The 25,257-nt window shown below is 41.6% G+C and overlaps 1 protein-coding gene and 1 long non-coding RNA gene across 2 annotated transcripts in view; both read right to left on the bottom strand.

Annotated features, from left to right (window-relative positions):
- LOC113017667 (NACHT, LRR and PYD domains-containing protein 12-like) overlaps positions 1-17,534 on the bottom strand; it is a 174,693-nt gene extending 157,159 nt beyond the window's left edge. The window contains exons 1-5 of the mRNA XM_080298038.1: positions 17,445-17,534; positions 15,537-17,325; positions 13,839-14,024; positions 11,919-12,095; positions 10,465-10,641 (exon numbers count right to left, since the gene is read on the bottom strand). Coding sequence (XP_080154164.1) covers positions 10,465-10,641; positions 11,919-12,095; positions 13,839-14,024; positions 15,537-17,128 — 2,132 coding nt within the window. The 5' untranslated portion in view covers positions 17,129-17,325; positions 17,445-17,534. The remainder of the gene's footprint in view (positions 1-10,464; positions 10,642-11,918; positions 12,096-13,838; positions 14,025-15,536; positions 17,326-17,444) is intronic.
- LOC145419302 (uncharacterized) overlaps positions 1-22,973 on the bottom strand; it is a 134,834-nt gene extending 111,861 nt beyond the window's left edge. The window contains exon 1 of the long non-coding RNA XR_013905823.1: positions 22,904-22,973. This is a non-coding gene — a long non-coding RNA (uncharacterized LOC145419302). The remainder of the gene's footprint in view (positions 1-22,903) is intronic.
- Positions 22,974-25,257: the final 2,284 nt, after the last annotated feature.

The following is a 25,257-nucleotide window of genomic DNA, read 5'->3' as shown; positions in this document are numbered from 1 at the left end:
ATTATGTCTTGGATTACAAAAAACTCCCACATTAAACCTTGAAGTTAGCCGGATAAGACAGCGTTCTGTTTCACAGTAAAGGCCTCAGAGAGTTGTTGCTAACCAAAGTCTATCTTGTACAGCCATGCAGCATCTAATGACGTTTTGTAACCTGTCACTACAAAGGAGCAGTGAAAGCTCCCGGCCCAGACGGCGTGTCTCCTGCCACCCTCAGACACTGTGCAAACGAGCTGGCCCCAGTGTTTTCTGGCATTTTCAACTCTTCACTGCAGGCATGTCATGTGCCTGCCTGCTTCAAGTCCTCTACCATAATCCCTGTCCCCAAGAAACCTAGGATCACTGGACTAAATGACTACAGACCCGTGGCTCTGACATCTGTGGTCATGAAGTCATTTGAGCGCCTGGTTCTCTCCCATCTCAAGACCCTCACGGCCCCCCTCCTGGACCCCCTGCAGTTTGCATATAGAGCCAACAGGTCTGTAGATGACGCCATCAACATGGCCCTACACTTCATCCTGCAGCATCTGGACTCCCCAGGAACCTACGCCAGGATCCTGTTTGTGGACTTCAGCTCTGCCTTCAACACCATCCTTCCAGACCATCTCCGAGACAAGCTTTCCCAGATGAATGTGCCTGATCCCATCTGCCGGTGGATCACTGACTTCCTGACGGACAGGAAGCAGCATGTGAGGCTGGGAAAGAATGTCTCAGACTCCCGGACCATCAGCACCGGCTCCCCTCAGGGCTGTGTTCTTTCTCCTCTGCTCTTCTCCCTGTACACCAACTGCTGCACCTCCACCCACCAGTCTGTCAAGCTAATCAAGTTCGCAGATGACACCACCGTTATTGGACTCATCTCGGACGGGGATGAGTCTGCCTACAGGAGGGAGGTTGAACGTCTGGTGACCTGGTGCAGCCACAACAACCTGGTGCTGAATGCCCAGAAGACAGTGGAGATTATTGTGGACTTCAGGAAGCACACAGCCCCACTCCCCCCCATCATCCTGACTGACACCCCCATCACCTCTGTGGACTCATTCCGCTTCCTGGGTACCACCATCACCCAGGACCTGAAGTGGGAGCCCACCATCACCTCCGTCATCAAGAAAGCCCAGCAGAGGATGTACTTCCTGAGGCAGCTGAAGAAATTCAACCTGCCAACACGGACGATGATGCAGTTCTACACTGCAATCATCGAGTCCATCCTCACCTCCTCCATCACCGTGTGGTACGCTGGAGCCACTATCAGGGACAAACAGAGACTGCAGCGTGTTGTGCGCTCTGCTGAGAAGGTGATTGGCTGCAGACTCCCATCTCTGCAGGACCTGTACACCTCCAGGACACTGGGGCGTGCAGCTCGGATCTCAGCTGACCCTTCTCACCCTGGACACAGTCTGTTTGACCTGCTCCCCTCAGGCAGGAGGCTCCGGTCCATTCGCACCAGAACCTCTCGCCATAAGAACAGTTTCTTCCCCTCTGCTGTTGGACACATGAACAATAACCACATGACTGTCCCCGCCACTAACACATGACCCTACGCTGTGTCACTGCATCATTTCATGTTTGGCACTGATCATCACCTGCACTCATGTATATATGTTTCTACGTAGCACTCTTAATTCTTATTCTCATGTATATATGCATGTATATCTCATGCACATATCTTTCTTTCTACATAGCACTTTAATTCTTATTGTTTGTACTGAAGCACCGCAGCAATTTCCTAATGTTGTAAACCTCAACATCTGGCAATAAACCCCATTCTGATTCTGATTCTGAAATGATTGCTGTTTTAGCGCACATACACAGTGTGGTGATCAGTATAAGGACATTAAAGTGATGTTGCAGAAAGCTGCATCTGGTCAGAAGGAAAAAAAACACGCACACTTGGAAGACTTGGCCAGATTTGCACAAAATGAATGGCTGACAGTGGACAGATACAAGGATGTGGATGGTCACACCCTCGTGCATTAAAGAGGCCGTTCACAAAACCAAACACTAAACAGACACTGATCAGTTTGCCTCACTAACTCATCTACACAAGGCGTGTTGTAGAAGTAGAGCAGGGCGATATGGCCAAAAATATTCATCACGATAGAAATTTGAAAATGTGCGATAACGATATAACTGACACGAGACAAAATATTTTACAACTCCACTTCATTTGTGCAAAAAAAAAAAAAACCAATCAATGTATTTTCACTTAAATAAGCAGCTGCTTTTCATGTGCATTAAACTTATATAAAAATGTAACAGTGCAAATGCAAATTCCTCGCTGACAGTTTAACCAAAAGGCATTTCCAGTGGAAACTGGCCGACATATCCTCAGCACAACCATGTATAATATCCACAAAACTTAAAAAGAGGTTAAACAAACACACAATACAGTAATATTATGTTGAAGCACAGTACGTATCACTGTCGATTTCCAGAAAAATCAAATTTGCTGTATTGCCAGGCCTGAATCAACCTGTTAAACTTATCAAATTATTGTCATAGATATGAACCTATTGACTGAAACAGAATAATCCATTCAAGCCTCCATCATCATCCAAGATCACTGTTAGTATTCAGATTATTTTATCTCTATTTTCCTCTAGAATGTTTTGAAAATCAGTATTTGATCAACAGACTTTTTAAAAGTGTATTTTGATCCTATTGTTTACGCGTGTAATTGCATTTTTATTGACATTTTGACAGGAAAACCCTTAATCAAATTGTATCTTTGGTATCTAATAATAATATTAACAATAAAAGTAATGTTACATATGCAATATGCACACAATAATGATGTGCAAACAAACAAGAAAAATAGAAAAAAATGACAATTTAAAAAAAATAATACCCTGTTTATAAAAACCACATATGACCACGACTCCAAATGTGCAATTGTCACTGCATCTAAACATGACAGATGACATATTACAAACAGGTAGAAACGTATAATATACAACATGTTGTGAAGCTGCTACTGGTGCAGTTAGCTTTGCTTTAGGCTCCCATACACAGCACTGCTGACCCTAATCACCTCATACAAAATGTTACTTACTTTACGTGCAGTGCAGTATTGCTTTAACTTGCAATATGTTACAATAGCCAAGTCACTTCTATATTTATGAGGATGTAGACAATAATGTTGGCTGATATGTAAAACTATGAGATATCGAGTGCTGGGAAGATATTATTGATGGATCAGATTCATGAGTGTTTTATGTACTTAAGCCACAGTTAGAGAGTGAAACAGAGACTGACACTGGTTAGAATTGTACAGTAAATATCTTATTTTGAACTTTTATGCTGAACTACAAACTGTGAACTGTGCGATCTCTGCCACCTGTGGTGCCTGGTTTACTGTGTGTAAAACTGCGCAGGTTCCCATGTGTCATCCCACACTTTGCCACTGTCAGGAGAAAAACACAACAAACAACAACCACACACACAAAATAGGATCATTTAGGTTGTGACATATGACAATTTTTTAGGATGAAATATCTTCTATATTCATGTCATGCTTTATACACCTTCATTGTAATATAAATGAATGAAATCAAGTCAGAGAGTAATAATATATGAAGCAGACGTCAAGCAGGACCACAGCAGCAGCCACGATCCTTCAGAACCTGCTGGATGAGAGAGCACAGAAACTCCAGGGAAGAAGTTTAGTTAGTAACATGCATGAACTGCATTACTGAGACGTGTGTTTACAGATGGTGGTGAGGGAGAGGGGGAGAGTTTTGTAGTAACAAAGTTGTTACTACATACCATGTTGAGCAGGGCTTCCACTTGACTTTAACTTCTTCTTTTTCCTGAAAAACATGATATAAACAAACATTTAGTTAAGAAAGACATGCAAGTTGCATACAAAAAGGAGCCTACAAACATTTGTGTACTATTGAATGGCTCAATATATTATACAATTAGTTTACAAAAACACAAGAACCACTACAATGCTTGTACTGCCAGCATCGAGTGCATGTCAGCAAAGCAACACTGCTTACATTGTGGCTCACAAGCAAAACTAACAGAAGCAGATGTTACTGAATGGGAAGGAGCACCTCCACATCAATCACTCCTTCTGAGCATGATGTCAGGAGGACTTTAAAGAACGTAAACATCAGGAAGGCAGCACGACCAGGTCGTATCAGGTGGTATGTTCTTATTTAATGTCCTATTTGGAGCAAAATCCAGACTCAGTGGCTGAATTAGTGAAGATTCATCAAATACAAAAGCTTATGGATAGTCAGTCAGGCACAGTTCAAATCCGGGAAGTCCAAAGATGCAAACAAATCTGCACAGCAGCAGGCTAAATTACTTACATTTACAACTCTCCTGTCTACTATCTCTTCATATTTGAAAATCTTCTGTGTACGGTGTTTTCAGTATTCTGAAAAATAACAAAGGAAATATTTACATGAGGTCTGTAAAACTGGAGAAAATGAAAGAATGAAACAAAATGAAAAAAGAAATCTTATCAAACTTAACGAACCTGTCATGTGTTTCGTACATTTACAATAACATAACGTCTAACCTTTCCTTTTCCTTTTTTTGGTTGGGACATCCGAGGTGTACGCCGTAGAAATTGAGGGAGATGCAGGAGGATGCAGAAGGAAGCAGAGATGAAGAGGAGGATGCAGTAGCAAGCAGAGATGAAGAGGAGGATGTAGGAGGAAGCAGAGACGAAGTGGAGGATGCAGGAGGAAGCACAGACAAAGAGGATGCAGGAGGAAGCAGAGATTAAGAGTGATAGGTTTGTAGCTTGAACCCATCCGCTGGAACGTTGAAGACAATATAATTACACTGCAAAGCAAGACACAAGTAGGCAAAGTTCTTCATGATTCTATAGTAAGACCTATAGTAAACATTTGACCTCTGTTATTGCCAACAAAGGTTATGTTACAAAGTATTGAGTTGTATTTTTGTTATTGACCAAATACTTATTTTCCACCCTGATTTACGAATAAATTCTTTACAAATCCTACCATGTGGATTCATGGATTTTTTTTTCACATTCTGTCTCTCACAGTTGAAGTGTACCTCTGGTGCAAATTACTGACCTCTGTCATCATTTTAAGTGGGGGAACTTGCACAATCGGTGGCTGACTAAATACTTTTTTGCCCCACTGTAAATACCATAAAATTGCTAATTTACTCAAAATAAATTTAAGACATCAATATTAAAGGTTAAATTATGATAATGAATACATGCAACTATAACTGATGACATAAAAATGAGGATTTCTTCAGCTAAAGCCAAAGTGCTGACTCATTTTTCATGTTACTCTCAAATGTTTTCCCTAATAACAATAACATAATTACACTTTAGCCACAAGAGGGCAGCAGCATTAATACAAGTCACATGTATATAAAGGTACAGTGATTATATTACAGTGATTTTAACAAAAACAAAGCAGAAGTTGATGGCAGTGTGTTTTTCCATGACAGAATAATTACGCACACCCCACTTTGCAGTTATTTATTTGTAAAAAATGTTTGGAATCATGCATGATTTTTGTTCCACTTCTCACGTGTTCACCACCTCTGACCTCACTGCAGCTCCCTCTTGGAAGTACGTCTGCTTCTTGTCTACCCCCAGTGATGACCGCCTGCCCTTGATATCACGTACTGTACCTGAGGAACAAAAAAGGACAAACACTTGCCTTCATTTAAGAAGTACATTCATACAGAGGTAATCTATGGAAACACACTAGTTCACCCTTTGGGAGAAATCAGTTCCTGTGAAACATTTCTGTAAATGAACATCATGTGGAGAATGAATGAAATGAGTTCTTCAGGTGACTCAGCAGTCCCACACTGACAAATGAAATCTAGTTAAACTATTAAGCATATGTACCCCGCGCGTCGATAAGTGAAGCAGAGGGAGCCTGACCATGCGTCACACATTTGACGAGTTGGGAGTGAAAACGTGTTGGCATTTGGGTCCTTCTTCCCCTCATCATAGTCTGCCACGCAGGCCGTGGCAGAAAAGCCCACTAAAAGAACGCCCACCAGACCAAAGTAATGGTTTTGACTTGGTCAGCATTAACCCCGCCCCCTGACTTTGATGGTTGAAGCTGACAAATAAAATGTATTTATGAACAGCGATGCAGGGACAGGAGTAGCAACATGAATTAAATAAATACATCATTAAATAATTCATTAAATGTGTTAGTAAAATAATTAAAATAGAAAAAAACCAATAATTGATTAAATATGTAATTAACTAATTAGAATTGTACATAAATAAACAATGAATTGTTTTTAATGAAATTAATGGCTAATTAATTATTAATATATTTCTTTAATTGATTATGTACATTTTTTTAATTAATTACTGAAATAGTTAATTCATTCATTCATTCATTTATTTAATACAACCATAAAATTATTGCAAGTTTAATCAAAATAAATGTAAGACATCAATATTAAAGGTTAAATTATGATAATGAATACATGCAACTATAACTGATTATATAAAAATGAGGATTTCTTAAGCTAAAGCCAAAGTGCTGACTCATTTTTCATGTTACTCTCAAATGTTTCTCTAATAACAATAACATAATTACACTTTAGCCACAAGAGGGCAGCAGCATTAATATAAGTCGCATGTATATAAAGGTACAGTGATTATATTACAGTAATTTTGACAAAAACAAAGCAGAAGTTGATGGCAGTGTGTTTTTCCATGACAGAATAATTACGCACACCCCACTTTGCAGTTATTTATTTGTAAAAAATGTTTGGAATCATGTCTGATTTCTTTGAATGAATGATTTTCGTTCCACTTCTCACGTGTTCACCACTTTGTGTTGGTCTTTCACGTGGAATTCCAATAACATTGAATCATGTTTGTGGCTGTAATGTGACAAAATGTGGGAAAGTTCAAGGGGGCCGAATACTTTTGCAAGCCACTGTAAAGTCCACTATCAGTAACATCATAGCACCACCCAGCTGTATAGAAACTCCATCATGCTAGCTAGTAGCAGTACGAGTTATTGTAACTGACTGTAAAAAGTCAGCACAAGGAAAATAAACTCCACCTAAACTTGGTTTATATCTGACCCAGATAGACTGCAGGTCATAACTTCTTACCTGAAGTTCAGTTCACCTGACACTCGGACCAGCGGCCGCCTCGGGTCTCTGCTCCTCCTGCCTCCCCTTTCTCTCATCCACCTGCTGCCTCTGTGGAAGCTCCGCCATAGCCACCACCAAACAACTGACTTATTTCTACACATCGACCAGCATCCAGCCAATCAGTATGTCCAATGGCCAGTCCAGCTATGGTCGTGCCATCAGTTAACCCTTCACGTGCCAGCTGTGACACGCGTGCCCAGGGTTGCCGACCCCTGCTCTAAAGGATCTGATTTGGATTCCTGAGATCAAATATATTTTCCTTTGGCTTTGTTTTCTTCCCATTTGTGGCTTTAATGTAGTGTTACATCCTGTTTGTTTGCTTCCATCTGTATACATGTCCAGATTCACTGTTATGTTTCTATTCTTACATTGCTGGGTGATCACTGTTCCCTCTGCTGACTGATGTGACCTTTTGTATCTCACACTGATACTTGTCATATTTGTATCTGCGTCTAAAAGATAAAAAGTTTTCCATGCTAAAACACAGCTCCACCTCCTGCAGTTCTCCCTCTGAACCACTAGATGTCTCTGTTATCTAAATGAAGACGTGCAGCACAGCAACCACAGCAGCGCTCAGATCACACGTGTCCTGTTATTATGTATAAAAGCATGAAACAGGTGAGACAGGTGGGATCAATATTAATGTTGTGGAAATATATGAAAAAGCAACAGAAGAGTGAAAACATTTCGTGTTTCTAGAAAGATCTTTCAGCTCACAGCTGCTCACAGACTGTATTTACAAGTGACAAACTGCAACTCTACAGTACATCTACAGTATATATCAAATATATTCTGTATTCAAATCTATTGAGTGATGTTTGAAAGTCTTTCCAGGTGAGTTTGATCCAGGAGGGTCTGAAGCCAGAGTCAGACAGAGACTGTGCAGAGACTGTAGAAGGACAGAGCAGCAGCAGAGCAGTCCAGATACACTGATGATCCTCTGTCAGATCCAGAGAGACACACAGGGATGATGCTGGACTCTACATTGTGTCTGACAGTGGAGCTGTTCTCAGAGCAGTTCACTCTGCAGCACTGACAGTCATCTGCACTTCTTCTCATTCCTCTGTCAGTCACTGCTGGATGAAGCTCTCCTCTCCACCTCCCAGTAACATGGCCCAGTCAGAGCGTCTCTACACACAAGCTGCTGCTGCTTCAACCTCTCTGGATCATCAGGACACAGCTCCTCCTCTCTCAGCACACACACCGTCCTGTTTACCATCATCACCACCTGCAGAGAGAAGAAGGAAGAGCAGAGGAGATAAACGAGTGTTTCCAGAGACTCTTCATCAGCTGTCAGTCAGTGATGCAGCACATCCAGTATAAAGAGCAGCAGGGACTTCAGTGCTGGGACTGTACTAGGACTCATTGTTGCTTCACTTTTTCTAATCTTTGGATTTTTATTGAAGTTGATGAAAATGTTTTTCCCTCCTAGTTTGAGTTTGGACTTTCATTCATTAGAAGAACCTTGGTGTGTCCACTCTGAGCTCTGTAGGAACCCCAACAACAAGCCCAACAATCCAGATGGACGGTTCCAGCTGTTAACTGGAGGAATTCCATCCAAACATCTGCTCTCACTAAATTCTTCCTCACCTACAGACCGTGTTCTTCACTGCTTTAAACTTGGAAATGAATGCAGTCATTGGTCTGCGTGCTGCTTTGTTCAGAGAGCTGATTGGCTGCTGACAGTGTTTGATCAGAGCGTGTCAGCCGTTACTATGGTGACCATAAAGGTGAGAAACAGGAAGTGTTTGTGTCCAATCCTGAAGCCTGTCACCATTCTCCTCTCACAGCTTCACTGAGAAGCTGCAGCTTTACAGGAAACACTGGATCTTTGTTTCATACTGACTGTGTTTAGTACAATACTGCTGACAGCACCACCCACTCACTCCATCACTCTACTGACCTCAGAGTCTCCAGTCTGTAGTCTGGACTCTGCTGAAGATCAGACAGCTGCTTCACATCTGAATCCTTCAGGTTGTTTCCGTACAGGTCCAGCTCTCTCAGATGGGAGGGGTTGGACTTCAGTGCTGCTGCCAGATAATCACAGCTGATCTTTGACAAACCACAGCGCTCCAATCTGTATAAAGAATGAAAGATGTAAGTTTATTAGACAAAGTGTGAGCTTGAAATCATTCAGTGTTTCATCATCTGTTCAGAGCTGAAGAAGGTTCAGAATGTAGAAGTTTAGAAAATGGAAACTCCAAACAGCTGAAGCCAACAGGAAGCAGCTTCAAACAGGAAACTGTGCAGAGTTTCAGACTATATGTCCTGATGCAGCCAGTTGGATTTTGGAGATTTGAATCTCTGTTCTGTGACTAAGTCCTTGAATCATTTCTTCCAGTTGGTCCAACAAGACAGACTAAGTGTTGGACATGTGTTGTGGCTCCATTAGGGGAGCTTCTAAATGTGATGTGATGGCCCCTCTGGGTCAGGTGTAAGCCATAGGTGTCAAACTCTGGGCAGCGGGACAAATTTGGCCCACGAAGCCATAAAAAATAACTATAAAAAAGAAATGCAGAAAACAGGAGCTTTCTGGACAGGTGGGAGAATATGATGAAAATTTGATAAAATGATAAAATTTAATTCAGAAGGCTGCAAATACATTTTTTATTTAAGAAATGAATTCCACTGATGTGTTATTTAATGTGTGTAATATTAAGTTATATATATGGTTTAGTATTAAGCTTTGCTTGTTCCATATTCAGTTTTTCAGCAAAACTTGTTTGAGTCCATAAGAAAAGATTCCTTGTTATATTTGGAGGAAGATTTTTTTTCAATGAATATTAATGTTAGCCCGCGACTTTGATCCAGTTTTGAATTTTGGCCCACTGTGTATTTGAGTTTGACACCCCTGATGTAAGCTTTCTAATGCAGCTTTGATCTTCACAGTCTGCTTCATGAAACTCATTCTAACCCTGAATGTCAGAGTGTTCCTCCTTCTCTTTCCCATCATTCATGCTGGCAGTGGAGGAGATTTGGATGTTGGACTGTGTTTTGGATGATGTGTGTATGTTTGTGTTGGACTGCTGTCTGTAAAGCAAACGCACATTTTGCTTTGGATTTCAGTGTCAGACAGACTTTAAGGTGGAATGAAGAGTTGGAGAGTTTCACAGTGAATTATCCAGTGGAGGATTTTTCTTCTTCTTTGAAGGTTTGAAATGTGAACATTGTTCTGCTGCAGTCAATGGACTAAACCAGAGAAGAAGAAAACAGACTTTACCATGAAGATCCTCAGTGTGGATCAGTATAATATCAGCCTGATGTCTGCAGTTTAGTGTCAGCACAACTTTCACATCATATTCATCTCAGCACAACTAAAACATGCTGACTGACCCCAGAGTTTCAAGTCCACATCCTGGACTCTTAAGGAAACCACACAGATGCTTCACTCCTGGATCCTGCAGCTTGTAGTTCCAGCTCAGCTCCAGCTGTCTCAGATGGGAGGGGTTGGACTTCAGTGCTGCTGCCAGATAATCACAGCTGATCTCTGACAAACCACAGCCGCACAATCTGTATAAAGAATGAAAGATGTAAGTTTATTAGACAAAGTGTGAGCTTGAAATCATTCAGTGTTTCATCATCTGTTCAGAGCTGAAGAAGGTTCAGAATGTAGAAGTTTAGAAAATGGAAACTCCAAACAGCTGAAGCCAACAGGAAGCAGCTTCAAACAGGAAACTGTGCAGAGTTTCAGACTATATGTCCTGATGCAGCCAGTTGGATTTTGGAGATTTGAATCTCTGTTCTGTGACTAAGTCCTTGAATCATTTCTTCCAGTTGGTCCAACAAGACAGACTAAGTGTTGGACATGTGTTGTGGCTCCATTAGGGGAGCTTCTAAATGTGATGTGATGGCCCCTCTGGGTCAGGTGTAAGCCATAGGTGTCAAACTCTGGGCAGCGGGACAAATTTGGCCCACGAAGCCATAAAAAATAACTATAAAAAAGAAATGCAGAAAAAAGGAGCTTTCTGGACAGGTGGGAGAATATGATGAAAATTTGATAAAATGATAAAATTTAATTCAGAAGGCTGCAAATACATTTTTTATTTAAGAAATGAATTCCACTGATGTGTTATTTAATGTGTGTAATATTAAGTTATATATATGGTTATATAAGTTATATATATTGTTTAGTATTAAGCTTTGCTTGTTCCATATTCAGTTTTTCAGCAAAACTTGTTTGAGTCCATAAGAAAAGATTCCTTGTTATATTTGGAGGAAGATTTTTTTTCAATGAATATTAATGTTAGCCCGCGACTTTGATCCAGTTTTGAATTTTGGCCCACTGTGTATTTGAGTTTGACACCCCTGATGTAAGCTTTCTAATACAGCTTTGATCTTCACAGTCTGCTTCATGAAACTCATTCTAACCCTGAATGTCAGAGTGTTCCTCCTTCTCTTTCCCATCATTCATGCTGGCAGTGGAGGAGATTTGGATGTTGGACTGTGTTTTGGATGATGTGTGTATGTTTGTGTTGGACTGCTGTCTGTAAAGCAAACGCACATTTTGCTTTGGATTTCAGTGTCAGACAGACTTTAAGGTGGAATGAAGAGTTTCAGAGTTTCACAGTGAATTATCCAGTGGAGAATTTTTCTTCTTCTTTGAAGGTTTGAAATGTGAACATTGTTCTGCTGCAGTCAATGGACTAAACCAGAGAAGAAGAAAACAGACTTTACCATGAAGATCCTCAGTGTGGATCAGTATAATATCAGCCTGATGTCTGCAGTTTAGTGTCAGCACAACTTTCACATCATATTCATCTCAGCACAACTAAAACATGCTGACTGACCCCAGAGTTTCAAGTCCACATCCTGGACTCTCCAGGAAACCACACAGATGCTTCACTCCTGAATCCTCCAGCTTGTAGTTGCCGCTCAGGTCCAGCTGTCTCAGATGGGAGGGGTTGGACTTCAGTGCTGCTGCCAGATAATCACAGCTGATCTCTGACAAACCACAGCACCTCAATCTGTATAATGAATGAAAGATGTAAGTTTATTAGACAAAGTGTGAGCTTGAAATCATTCAGTGTTTCATCATCTGTTCAGAGCTGAAGAAGGTTCAGAATGTAGAAGTTTAGAAAATGGAAACTCCAAACAGCTGAAGCCAACAGGAAGCAGCTTCAAACAAACACAACAAGAGAAAAAACTCTGAATGTTTCACATTAAAGTCGTACATTTATCATAAAAACAGGACAAAGACTTGAAAAAGTCGTGTTTTTCCTTCCAGGAACCACAAGGCTTCACTTTTAAAGGTGAAGTGTGAAAGAAATGGACATATTTGAAGTCCAACACCTTTTTCCAGTCACATTATTAAAGCAGACAAACTACAAGCTCATTTTCATTCCAACAAGTCATCTTCTGACCTGGACTAACAACACTGGTCTCTATGTGCAGCTGGCTGTGAGACCAGTGCTCAGGGAGCGTCTACAAAGTGCAACACTGAAAGAACATCACACACTCATTTGCTTCCATCATCCAACCTGAAGAGGAAACAGAGACGGCTCCCCTTCAAAGTAAAAGCTGCTCCTTTTGGACACAGTATCAAAGAAAGTCTACAGTATAACATAGAAAAGACAGAACAAAGTTTTGGTTGTTTTTAAATTGTGCAGAAATGAAACTACACTAAGCTCAATTATGTGACAGACATTTCATCCCATGTCAGTTTGGCCTCATCCTGGGCCGGATTATCCAGCACACACTCTGACCACAGGCCCAGGGGCCACGCACAGCTGGGCTCCATCCAAGAAACAGGAAACAAACCAACACAATAATAAAAAGCACCATGTGATCTTCTTACATCTTCAAGACAAACATAGTAAAAACATGAGCATATTTGTTTCCTGATAAAATGATGTGACAGGTAGAACAGAGTAAAGTGGTGGTGTTACAGCCTTTCTCCCCTCTGCTGCCGAGGCTGTTAGTCTCTCCCAAACTCAGCTACAGGACTTCCAAATGAATGAAAGCAGCAGAAGTGGCTTTACAAATGAAAGAGGAAGAGGAGAAGAAGAGGAGAGGGAGGCCACCCTGACCATCACTCCAGCTGAAAACATCACACTTCCATTAAAGTTGGTGAGAAAATGTTGAGCAGGATGAGCTGCTGGCTAATCTGGAGGCTGTAGCAGCAGCTCACAGTCACAGTGGATTTCCACTCATGAAAAAGCTCTGGCTGCTTCATTTCTCATCTCATATCAGAGACTTTAAAGCTTCACTGAAGCTGTACTGTGATGCTTCCATATCCCAGTGAGGCCTCCATAATGATTTCAGCTGTTCTGTACACACACTGTGTGCCCTGTATGGCTCAAAGTCTCTGCAGCCTGTTTTTATCTGCTATCATCAGATCTTCATCATCCTCATTCACATCCCTCACACACTCTACAGCCTCATCAGCACTGACTTCATCTTCACTGACTGATGGAGCACAACATGAACCTGTGGAGGCTGAAACACTGTCCTGTCAAACATCTCCCGTCACCACTCCACTTCTGTCAGCCTTTAAATGAACCCTGCTCAAGTCTGTCACTTCTGTTTGGAGCCAAAAGGAAAAACTGTTGTTCAGTCGTTTGGAAAGACAACATTTCTGAAAGCACTCAAACTTCTTCACATTTGTCTTCAGACACATCCTGAACATTTAGGAACTAAAGAAAGTTTCAAACATCAATCAAAGACCTGAAATATAGAAAAACAACAACAGCCGCAGTCAGTGAACTCACCTCAGAGTCTCCAGTCGACAGTTTGGACTCTCCAGTCCAGCACACAGAAGCTTCACACCTGAATCCTGGAGGTTGTAGTTGTCATCATTCCAACTCATGTCCAGCTGTGTCAGATGGGAGGGGTTGGACTTCAGAGCTGAGGCCACAACTTCACAGTGAGACTCTGAGAGTTGACACCCAGTCAGTCTGTGATGATAGAAAATATAAAATGTGTTATTATAAAAGCAGAAAATCTGCATTATAAACAGAGACTGAATGTATATGAAGACAAAACAGAGTGAGGTCATAATCTGATGAATCTGCTCTTCACATCTGTGCTTCAGCTCCTCTTACTGTGTTTGACATGACACAACGATTGAGTCTCTCTCAGACCTGCAGACTTTTAATGAGAATCTTTGTTTGGCTTTAATCTGCAGATGAAGGAGGAAGATGGTGTCACATTTAGGCTTCCATAATGTCCACAGTCTGTCACTGAGATCTGATCCAGAGTCAGAGTGAAGACACACATTTGGACTGTTTCCTGTTTTGACTCCAGAACATTTTGAATGAGTTCAGCTCAGTGAAGAGTTCCAGCTGGAAAGATGATCTCTGTTTGCTACCTGCTGTCAGGTACGACTGTTCACGTCCACACGCAGGAAAAACCTGCTGACTGTTACCAAACGGAGCAGAAATCGCATCACTGGACAATAATGATAAATGAACTCAGAGCTGCTGATATCAGATCTGATTTCAGGGGAACTAAACACAGAAATGATTGGCTCATTTGAGCTTTCTGAGCCATTATCTGCTGGTGTGTCGCTAGTTGGCAGAAAATGATTTGTATTCCTGTTCAGGGCTTCAGTGTTTATGAGTCCAGATCCAGGTGACAGCAAGTCAAAATGATGTTACCAGTCTGTGTCCAGCAGCAGCCTGTATTCACTTTGAATATTGTTATAACCTGACATGGATCAGTTTGTCTTTGATTGGTTTGTAAATGTCACTGTTTCCATTGGACCTGAGTGACGTACAAAGACAGAGAGGGAGAGAAAGGAGAGAGAGGATGGAGACAGCAAAGAGAGAGCAAACACAAACAGGTGAGAGTGGACAGGTGACCAAGGTCAGCAACCAATCAGAGAGCTTCTGTTTGAGCCACAGTCACTGATGATGACTGCACATAACCAAGCAGTGTGTTACTCTGATATCAAATATGGATCCTGCTCTTATAATAATGATCATCAGATGATGTTATTGTGTTATTTTGTAGCTGAATACGATGTTTGTGTGATTATCAGTGAAAGAAGCAGTGAGGAGGATGGAGAGAGAGAGAGAGGACAGAGGGTGAAGTTAGAAACACTAAAAGGATTTTTCATGGATTTCATGGATGATTTGAGTGATTTCCAGCAGGACACTTAAACATGTCAGTGGACGTCCTAAAGAACATATTCACTGATATGAAATGTGTCATTGAACAGGATTAATATCAGTGGAAACATGGTGGAAACAGCTGTGACTGCATGGATGTGACACACTTCAAATCTGTTCTCCACTCTTGGATTTGGGATCCATGGAGCTGCTGCTGAGTCTGTACAATAAAGGAATGGTGTGGAAGGTTGCAGCGTACGGACACAAACACTTTCTGCTTACAATCTGATTTTATTTTCAAAATTAAACTACTAACCTACACTGATCAATGATGTTAATGATCACATCTGGACTCACCCAGCCTTTCTGCAGTTCCTCACAGCTGGAATCAGTCTCTGTCGTCCATGCCATGATGTGTTGTACTTCTGCAGGTCCAACTCATCCAGAACCTCCTCTGACATCTGCAGCATGAAGACCAGAGCTGAGCACTGGATCTCAGAGAGTTCCTTCTCTGATCTGTTCTCTGACTTCAGGAACTCTTGGATCTCCTGAAATAATGAGAGGTGGTTCATCTCCATCAGACAGTGGAAGATGTTGATGCTTCTGTCAGGAGAGATTTCATCACTGTTCATCTCCTTCAGGTTGTTGATGACTCTCTGGATGGTTCCTGGACTGATCTCTGTCTGACCCAGCAGACCTACTAAGAGTCTCTGGTTGGACTCCAGACAGAGGCCATGAAGGAAGCGAACAAACAGGTCCAGGTGGCCATTTTTACTCTGGAGGGATTTCTTAATGGCTCGTTTAAGGAAATCATCCAGAGAGGACTCGTTGTATTTTTGTCCCAAAAAGTTCTTCAGCACCTCTGTCTTCCTGTTGGTGTGACAGTGGAACATGTAGACGGCAGCCAGAAACTCCTGAATGCTCAGATGAACAAAGCAGTAGACTGGTTTCTGGAAGATCACACACTCTCTTTTGAAGATCTCTGTACAAACTCCTGAGTACACCGAGGCCTCTGTCACATCCAGACCACACTGCTCCAGGTCTTCTTGGTAGAACATGATGTTTCCTTTCTCCAGATGTTCAAACGCCAGCCTCCCCAGCTTCAGAAGAACTTCCCTGTCAGCCTCCGTCAGCTTCTGTGGACTCGTCTCATGTCCCTCATGGTACTTGTTCTTCTTCCTCTTTGTCTGAACCAGCAGGAAGTGTGAGTACATGTCAGTCAGGGTCTTGGGCAGCTCTCCTCTCTGCTCTGTAGTCAACATGTGCTCCAGAACTGTAGCAGTGATCCAGCAGAAGACTGGGATACTACACATGATGTGGAGGCTCCTGGATGTCTTCATGTGGGAGATGATTCTGCTGGACAGCTCTTCATCACTGAATCTCCTCCTGAAGTACTCCTCCTTCTGGGCGTCAGTGAAGCCTCGTACTTCTGTTAGCCTGTCAACACATGTAGGAGGGATCTGATTGGCTGCTGCGGGTCGGGAAGTTATCCAGACGAGAGCCGAGGGAAGCAGATTCCCCTGGATGAGGTTTGTCAGCAGCTGGCTGACTGATGACTTCTGTGTGACATCAGACAGCAGCTTCCTGTTGGTGAAATCCAATGAAAGTCTGCTTTCATCCAGGCCGTCAAAGATGAACAAAAGCTGAGAGACAGCCAGCTTCTCTGCTGTGACCTTCTGTAATGTTGGATGGAAAACATGGAGCAGCTCCAGAAGACTGTACTGCTCATCTCTGATCAGGTTCAGCTCCCTGAATGAAAGCAGAACCACCACACTGACATGTTGGTTCTCCAAGCCCTCTGCCCAGTCCAGAGTGAACTTCTGCACTGAGAAGGTTTTTCCAACACCAGCCACGCCGTTGGTCAGAACCACTCTGATGGGTCTCTGTTGGTCAGGTAAGGCTTTAAAGATGTCCTGGCACCTGATTGGAGCGTCATGGAGGGCGTCCATCTTGGAAGCTGTCTCCAGCTGCCTCACCTCATGTTGGGTATGAACCTCTTCACTCTGTCCCTCTGTGATGTAGAGCTCAGTGTAGATCCTGTTGAGGGGGGTTCTACTTCCTGTTTCATCACTTCCTTCAGTCACACGTTCACATCTCCTCCTCAGACTGATCTTATGTTCATCTAAAACCTCCTGCAGACCAACATCTGCTGAAAGAAAGAAAAACAATGAGACTAAAGAGAAAGAAAACTCTTCAATGTCTGAACAACACAAGAAGTCCAGTTTTCAGAAATGAGTCCATCAGCAGACAGATGTTCAGTCTTACTTTGTACACAGCTGCTCTGACTGGCTGTCTGCAGTCCAGCTCTGCTTCTGGATCTTTCTCCACACTGTGCAGAAGCTCTGATGGTGACACAGAAAAGTCAAAGTGGAGATACTTCTGTGCACCTTTGATTAGACTCATTATAAAAAGGAAAACAAAGTTTGAACACAGTCATGTTTCCAGTTCACTGACTTACATTTATTCCATGGACACTCACTCTAACCTGAACCACAGCTACAACCCAACATTGTTGAGGCCTCATCTCCTCCTTTCCTGACTGTAGAGGTTAAATATGCAACAACCAACAAATAAAAGAATTTGGTTCATTTCAAAGAAACTTACACGGTGACAAAGTAAAGTAACCGTAGTAAAGGAGACAACATCCCGTTGATGGTGGGATTATTTGAAAGATTTGCTTTAGTCACGTCACCAAATGCAGTTGAACCACCCGTGGATCCATGTTTGACCATTCTACCACTCTGAGCTCTGCTTTTTAATCGTTTTATTATTATCATCATTCATTTATTCATTCTTTGGAGGGGGGCTATTTCCTAATGCCGCCCTAATAAGCTGATGTTCAAGGGGAAATATAACAGAAACTCTTTCAGTGTTATTCATTAATAAATTAACAGATAAACTGTGAAGAAGAAAAAAACTGAGATTTAAAGGAGAGAGTGAGAAACTTGATCATCATCCTCATAATACATGTTTATCAGTATCTGCTGTGACCATACTGCAGTAATAACTACAAGTCTACATTTCTGTGACTGTTGACCAATCACAGCAGGAATCTGAGCTCATCTCTGCACACAGAGCAGCTTCAGCTCTGGGATAAACTGCTCGCTTCACGTCCTTCTCAGCTCACAGACACTCATCCTGATATTTTCCTTTAACATTTGATGGTATAATTCATCTGAGTTTACACTTTATCTGCATGAATACAGAAAAACAGACCCAAACACCATAAACCATCAGTTTCACCATGTAGAATATATTGTTGTTTCCTTGCTTTTAATTCAGAGAAAAACTCTGATTTGGATTTTCTCTGTTCTCTTTGCCACAGCCCATCCCAGCAGCAGCTGAAGCAGCTGACTGTCACAACACTGAATAACACTTTAGGAGGAATTTCAGAGGTCAGTAAAGCTCCGGTTTCAACATCAGTTAATTAATCATAGTTCATCATAAATGTGAACCTGGCTGGCACACATGTTAATGTTAGCCATTTAAATATTAGCAGTTAGCTGAGGCCACAAGAAGAAGAGGCCCTAGAAGAACAATGGATGATAAGATTCGATTTTCAAGACTAGGCAGAGACGTGTTTTCCTTTACTGTCTCTTACAGAGGAGGGAGCAGATACCAGACGAGGTCACGGAGGTACGGGGAGGATTCGCAGCAGACAGCAAGACTGCCACGTCCATGCGAGAGAGCGATGGCTACGATAATCTCTGTTTTTGTCTCCCTATATAATGTTGTACAGCCCATGTGAGGGTTATCCTCTCTGTGAACCAGATGCTTGATTTCACACAGAGGTCCACCAACTGAATTTGATCAGTTATGGAACGATTTACCTCGACAGGCTCCTTCACTCGCTGCTTTTAAACCTCCTTTAAAACACACTTTTACTCCCTGACCTTTGACGCACGCACGAACACATCCTCCAACCACACACACCCATATTTTGCTCCATTGCGGTTTATTTCACACCTCAAACATTTAGAAAAATATTAAGCAAATACAAGTGATCTGCAATAAATTACAGGTAGTAAGAAAATAAACTACTAACTATTTTACACTACGTCCGCACCTACACGGGTATTTTTCAAAACGCAGCTGTTTCGTCCACGTAAACGGCGTTTCGAATCACCGAACACTGAGATTTTTTAAAACTCCTTTTTTGCGTTGACGTCTGGACGAGGAATACAGAGTTCATCACGCAACGTCAAAGGTATGTGCCTTTTTTCACATCACGCTGTGCACCACGTTATTTTTTACATGAGATGAATTGCAGAATGGCAGATAGTCAGTATTTTGTCTGTATCTGCAGGTTTTACACACTTACATACACACACGCAGTTAATGTCCCACTATTTAGAAAGGTATAGGCGTCATGGTGTGATTATTTTACGTGTAGTTGTTTTTTTCCTGTGTAATATTCAACATTGCTGTCAATACATTTGTCAAAAAATGCCTCTCTGTGCAAAATGGGTTTAAAAACATAAACAGCTGTGGGATCCTGTTTGTCCGTGATTTAGACAGGGGGAACAAATCGTGGCAGGCTCAGCCTGATGTTATTTGGATCCCACTGTAACTTTACTGTATGAAGAGCTAACATCTCCAAAATGTCAGGAGTAGTTAGTCATTACAACAAGTGTTTGTGAAATAAAAATCAAGAATGTGGGATACTGTTTGTGATTTGGAGAGCCCAGTGCTGCTCCTGACGCAGGGAAAAGCAATTCTGCAGGGGAGACCTACATTGGCACTTGTGCAGGTGAAGCCAAAGGGAAGATATGCTTCACCATATTTCCTAGTCTTTGGCTTGGAAGGAAGTTGGTTTGGATGCTTCATCTCCCCCTTTGCGTTTTTTTGACAGGTTTTTGACGGGAGCCCCGTCAAAAACCTGCCAATTATGCTAGCAGCATCCAAGCATTCTTTCTTTTTTTTTTTCCTTTTCATACAGTGCCCCCCCCGCAATGGCTCTGCGCCCCCCCAGAGGGCGGGCCCCAAACTTTGGAAAGCTCTGTACTAGCTAAGCTTAAAAATAAAGTTGGATATAGAAATATAGCCCAACAATCATGTTTTTACAGTCCCTTGGTCTCAGCCTCAGATACTCAACAAATCAAAACATCTGATAAAAAAAAACATTTTTTTTCCTTCATTTCTGTCAAATAATTCTGTATGAAATGTTTCTAGCTGTTAGTGTCATGGTTGCTAGGCAACCTGAGCAGTGCGATGGAAGTTAGATCATTTTGCAAGTCTCGGACTTCCGCCCTTCTCGCTCTTCGGAGTACTCCGAAGTGTGTCTGGTGGGCCTTCACCATCAAAGACTCAGAAACAAACTGTGACAGGAAGAGATCTGGCAGACCCAAAGACACAACTGAATCAGAGAACAATTTTCTGAGAGTTAACAGCTTGCGTGATAGGCGGCTCACAGGACAACAGCTTCAATCGCAGCTTTATAATGATCCTAGTAAGTCTCAGTTTCAGCTGTGAAGAAAAGACTTCGACTTTGTACAGAGTGAGAGGCACCCGGAACCAAACAGCTACCACAGCATTCTGCAGCATCATACAATACAGAGGCTGCAGCTGCAGATCTTTTATTCACCTGGAAATTTACTTTAAATGTTAGATGGAAAATGTATTGCTCAGTTTAACCAAAGTAAGAACAAGAATCCATAAACCTTCATAAAGACAAACATCTCCCAGAACATTGAGCTGCTGAAGTGTCACTGAAGGGAAAAACTATTTGTCCTCCTCCATCCAGCAACACCTGAAACACCTGAGTGGAAGCTCCTCCCTACACTGTGTTTGAAGCAAAGCACCGATATCCTTCGACATGTTGCTCTTTAAGGAAACACAGCTGGGTTCAGGTCCAGGCTCTGGATTAGTTTCAGGGTTATGTCCAGCTGAGCCTGGTACGCCCCACAGCTCTGGGCTTTAAAACAACACACACAGAGGTATGAGTGTGAATAATGATGGAGCAGTGATGTGAGTGCTGAGCTGTGACATGGAGAAGAGTCATGGACAGTTAGAGATGGTCATCTCACCTCTGAGCTTTGGTCTGGCTCTCATGTTCCCCACACAGACTGCTTTTAGAGGGAGGGACTCCCTCCTCTCTGTCCTCACACTGATCCATGCTGCTGAAAACGTCCAGATGAACAGAATCAACTCTTTGGGGATTTACTGGATGATTGAGCATCAAGACACTTTTTAATATTTTACTATTTTCTGAAGCTTTTTACCAACTTTGTTCAAATTGGTCTGCTGTCATTTTATTGTTGACAAAAAGAGATTTTGAGTTTGAGTGTTGACGTTTCCATGTGGGACTGTTGCTGCAACACCAGGATGTTACTACAGAATACACTTTATATTGTGAGCACTTGGATGTTAGTCCAGTGGTCCTAAACTGACACACCTGCACCTGGATTCATTCTGACCAGATTTTAGCCCAACAGTGTTTCATACTTAATACATCAGACACAAACTCTGCAGCTGTCATTGTGTGCAGTGTGTGTGCAGTGTGTGTGCAGTGTGTGTGCAGTGTGTGTGCAGTGTGTGTGCAGTGTGTGTGCAGTGTGTGTGCAGCGGGTCACTGTGTCCTATGAGTGTTATACTACAATAAACAGAGCCTGACCGCGGGCATAAAGAGGGCAAAAACCCACTTATGCTCTAAAGATGAAGTTCTGTTTCTCTTCAAATGAGCCTCAGAGCATGTGGAGGGTCATTGAACGCATCACAGATTACCTCAAGAACAACAGGCTGAAGAACATAAAAACAAACGCAGAGTTTCTGTCTGACGGTTTGAACATGAAACAGGAATTATTGAGCAAAAACGGCCAGTTTACTAATTTATGATCAATCATCAACGCATTCACCTACAATACACGAATGAACATCAGCAGTTAAACTGAAAATAACCTGCATACAAATACGACAGCAGACTATAGCGAACGAGCAGAGAAATGCATTTTATAGATGAAGTGTTGGCAGCGACTCTTAGGACAGCCTGTCTCACTGTCAGCAGTTAAACAACATCCACACACTGGAAGCCCGTTTGCGTCACTAAAAAAAAGAAGGATCCAGAACTCGAAATTTCGACTTATTTTATCGTAATTTCGACTTATTAACTTGGAATTTTGAAAAAACTAACTCAAAATTAAGAGTTAGTGCTGTCAATCAGTCATTTACGTGAATGACGTAATTTCCTTCTAACCCGGAAGCTGAAGCCCTCAGCTACAAATGCTACAGCTAAGACACCAGAATTACAGCCAGTCATAAATGCACAAGTCGCTGATTATTGTCTGTGTGGCTTCACAAATGATGAAATCCTTCTGTTATTAGCTGAATCACATGGCGTTAATATCAGCTAACGTACTCTCGAAAGCGCCGATTTGTTGCGATGCGGGTTTGAGTGCGCATTGTAGCTGGATTACTGATTGGCAGAACTAACTCGAAATTTCGAGCTACTTTTCTCAACATTTTCGAGTTATAAGTCGAAATTTCGAGAATGGATCCTTTTTTGTGGCGGAAACGGGCTTCCGTAACAGACTGATGGAGGCAGGAGAAGCTGCCTACAGACATCAGTCAGTGGATCCACAGTAACATCGAGTTCAGCTGCTGATCATCAACTGTTTCTGTCTCGTTCCCAGACTCTGATCTCACATAAAACGAAGCAGATTTATGCTGAAACTAAGCTGCACACAGCTGATGTCAGCCAGGAAAACAGTACAGACTGCTAACGTTACCTTAACATGGAGACGATCAACTGCGCCACAACATTCACGAAAGCGAAAGTAAAAGCGACGGAAGGAAACGCCCAGAGAGGCGTTTGAGGGACGGTCAGAGTCAGGAACCTCAGAAACGCATCAGGCTGGAGTTTAATTCTGTTTTCATCTTTAGAAACATCTGGAAATAGTTATAAAAACGCTGCGTAATAAAGAAAAATAGTGTAGATTAGTTTGAGTTGTGTTTAGCTGAGCTGTGTCTTTAATCTGAAGTTCATTTTGTGGAGGAGCAGCAAGACTTTCAGTGTTACTCTCAGAGAAAGCCTCCCAAATGTCTGTTGTCTTAATAGTGGAATTATCTGGAAAATGAACCGGTTCTTATGAGCTGCTTTTCTGTATGAGCAGTCAAAGCATTTTATACAGCGTGCTTCATTCACACAAGCACTTCTTTTTCTAACAATGACACTATGATGGATGCATCGGAGAGCAAGTCTGGGTTCCACATCTTGCCCAAGGATACCGTGGCGTGCAGACTGGAGCAGCCAGGGATCAAACCTCCAACCTTCCAGTTAGTAATTCTACCTGCTGAGCTACAGTCTGTACTTCCTGAACAACACACCCTCCTTTTGTTTCTTTATTTCCAGTAGCAACCAGGACCAGAGATGGGCAGTAACGCGTTACTTGTAACGCGTTACTGTAATCTGATTACTTTTTTCAAGTAACGAGTAAAGTAAGGGATTACTATTGCAAAATCGGTAATTAGATTACCGTTACTTTCCCGTAGGAACGCTGCGTTACTGCGTTACTAAAACCGTGATTTTTTTTGCGAGAATGTCTCATGACAGTGACGTAAGCAAGTGCGACGTTGGTGACAGCAGCTGTGTGCAGATCAACAATGGATAATATATCGAGTACAGGAGAGAGTATGAGCGTGCAGCGTTTAAAGTGTGGAAGCACTGACCTTACTTTGAGTTTGATTCCATAAAAAGTGACAAAAACATTAACGTCCATCGTGCGTGGGAAGAAAACTTCTTTTTACAGCGAAAAAAACCCCTAAACTTCCGAGCAAGCACCGAGTAGCTACGACGTGATGGGAAACTCACAGAGACACTCGCGCAGATTCTTCAACTGACCGCAGCACACCTACACCAGGGTAACCCTCCGCCTACCCTGCTCCTGCTTTACAGGTGAAAATAGAGCAAAAGGACCGCTGAGTCTTTGACTTTATTTATTTTCTGCTGTGTTTTACTTGCATCTGTTTGAAAGAGTGAGTGAAAACACAAAAAATATTTTATTTTATGTGCTGGAATGTGTAGAAAATAGGTTTAAATGTTAAACTAATTTATTCAAGTCAGAGAATGTTGCATATAATTAAATGTTTTGCTTGATGCATAAAGTTAAAAGATTAAAACTGATAAAACAAGTTAAAAAAAGAGACTTTTCCATTTGATTACATTTTGTATGATGGATTATGTAGAAAAAGTAGAATTGGGCTGAAAGATCTATCACTTTATCACCTCTTCAGGTTGTAAATCGTGTTTTTAAAAAGTAACTAAGTAACTAAGTAACTAAGTAATTAATTACTTTTGAAAATAAGTAATCAGTAAAGTAACGGGATTACTTTTTGGGGGGAGTAATCAGTAATTAATTACTGATTACTTTTTTCAAGTAACTTGACCAACACTGACCAGGACCATAATGAACCCTGACTCCAACAGACACTCAGGATCCACCTGCCCAGTAAGTCACCCGCTAACTGCAACTATCAGAGCCCTGACCTTCTGCAGAGACGAGTCACACTGAACACAGCAAGTGTCCCTGCTCTCAGATACAAAACCTGCCTTTAAAAGTTCAGAGTAATGAAATCAGCAGTTCTGATTCTAGAATCTGTAGTCTCACACACTTTTGTTGTTTTGGTTCACATCGGTTGATATTCTGCTGCAAACAACTAATGAGAACATTTTATAAACCTTTGAGTGTCCATCAGGATCCTGTAGAAACAGCTTCCATCTCAAATACTAAACATCATTATTTACATTCTGTTTATTTATTGTTTTAAAGTCACTCTAGCACAGATTTCTTTAGCCGAATGTCTTTCTGTGTCTTCCATACAAACATTAAACATGAAAACACTCAACACAGCAACACTGAAAGCATTTGAGTGCAACTTTCATTCAAATCAAACTTTATACACAATTACAATAATGGAAAAAAGACAATCTAAATAGTAATACACAACAACCACTGCAGAAATAAATAAAAGAAAACCAAACACAATCCAGACATGAATACACAAATATATTTAAATCTATATATTTATACATTTTAATATGATGTAAAAGAAAACAAATACAAAACCTATCAAACTACCAATA

This window comes from Astatotilapia calliptera, chromosome 3, assembly GCF_964374335.1.
Source record: "Astatotilapia calliptera chromosome 3, fAstCal68.1, whole genome shotgun sequence".
In the NCBI taxonomy this organism is placed as follows: Eukaryota; Metazoa; Chordata; class Actinopteri; order Cichliformes; family Cichlidae; genus Astatotilapia; species Astatotilapia calliptera.
This window is presented reverse-complemented; position numbering and strand designations above follow the sequence as displayed.